This window comes from Alligator sinensis, unplaced genomic scaffold, assembly GCF_000455745.1.
Source record: "Alligator sinensis unplaced genomic scaffold, ASM45574v1 scaffold1488_1, whole genome shotgun sequence".
NCBI lineage: Eukaryota > Metazoa > Chordata > Crocodylia > Alligatoridae > Alligator > Alligator sinensis.
In genome coordinates this window covers 129,350-130,113 of record NW_005843097.1, presented here as the reverse complement: position 1 = coordinate 130,113, position 764 = coordinate 129,350, and the positions used below count along the sequence as shown (strand labels likewise).

Genomic DNA, 764 nt, shown 5'->3' with positions numbered 1-764 from the left:
ACTGGGGCTGGGGGGGCGGGGGGGAGGGACTGTTACCAAGGCAACAGGGGCACAGTGGTAGTTACTAGGAGGCAGAAGGGCTGTTACATGGGCGACAGAGGGTAGGATGGGTGTTACTAGGCCAAAAGAGGTGTACGGGGGCTGTTACCAGGGCACTAGGGGGCAGGAGGGGCTGTTACCAGGGCAACAACATGGGGTGGGATGGCTGTTACTAGGGGCTAAGGGGCTTGTTAGCATGGAAATTGGGGGGAGGCTAGTGACTGTGATAAAACGGGGGTGCGAGGGGAGGGTTACCAGGGCAATGGTGCAGTTGGGTTATTGCTATGAGAGCCAAGGTGGCAGGCTGTTACCAAGGCAATAGGTAGGATTGTTATTAGGGCACTAAGCGAAGAAAACATTGCTGGAACTGTTACTGAGGTAAGGGCGGGGTGTGGCACCCCTGTGCTAAATCCCTCCCCACTTCATCCTCCCCACCCCGGGCAGGTTAACTCATGGAGCGGGTCCATTGAGATCGGGGTGACGGCGCTGGACCCGGCGCACCTGGACTTCCCCAGCAGTGCCACGGGCCTGAAGGGCGGCTCGTGGATTGTGTCAGGCTGCTCGGTGCTGCGGGACGGGCGCTCCATCCTGGAGGAATACGGCCAGGACCTGGACCAGCTGGGTGAGGGTGACTGTGTGGGCGTGCAGCGGACTGCCACTGGTGAGCTGCGCCTCTGGGTCAATGGCACCGACTGTGGCGTGGGCGGCACCGGCCTTCCCCCCCG

At 61.4% G+C, this 764-nt stretch overlaps 1 protein-coding gene across 1 annotated transcript in view; it reads left to right on the top strand.

The window, feature by feature from the left end:
* The window catches only part of NEURL4 (neuralized E3 ubiquitin protein ligase 4), an 18,202-nt gene that overhangs the window by 719 nt on the left and 16,719 nt on the right, over positions 1 to 764 (top strand). The window contains exon 2 of the mRNA XM_025193735.1: positions 329 to 740. Coding sequence (XP_025049520.1) covers positions 329 to 740 — 412 coding nt within the window. The remainder of the gene's footprint in view (positions 1 to 328; positions 741 to 764) is intronic.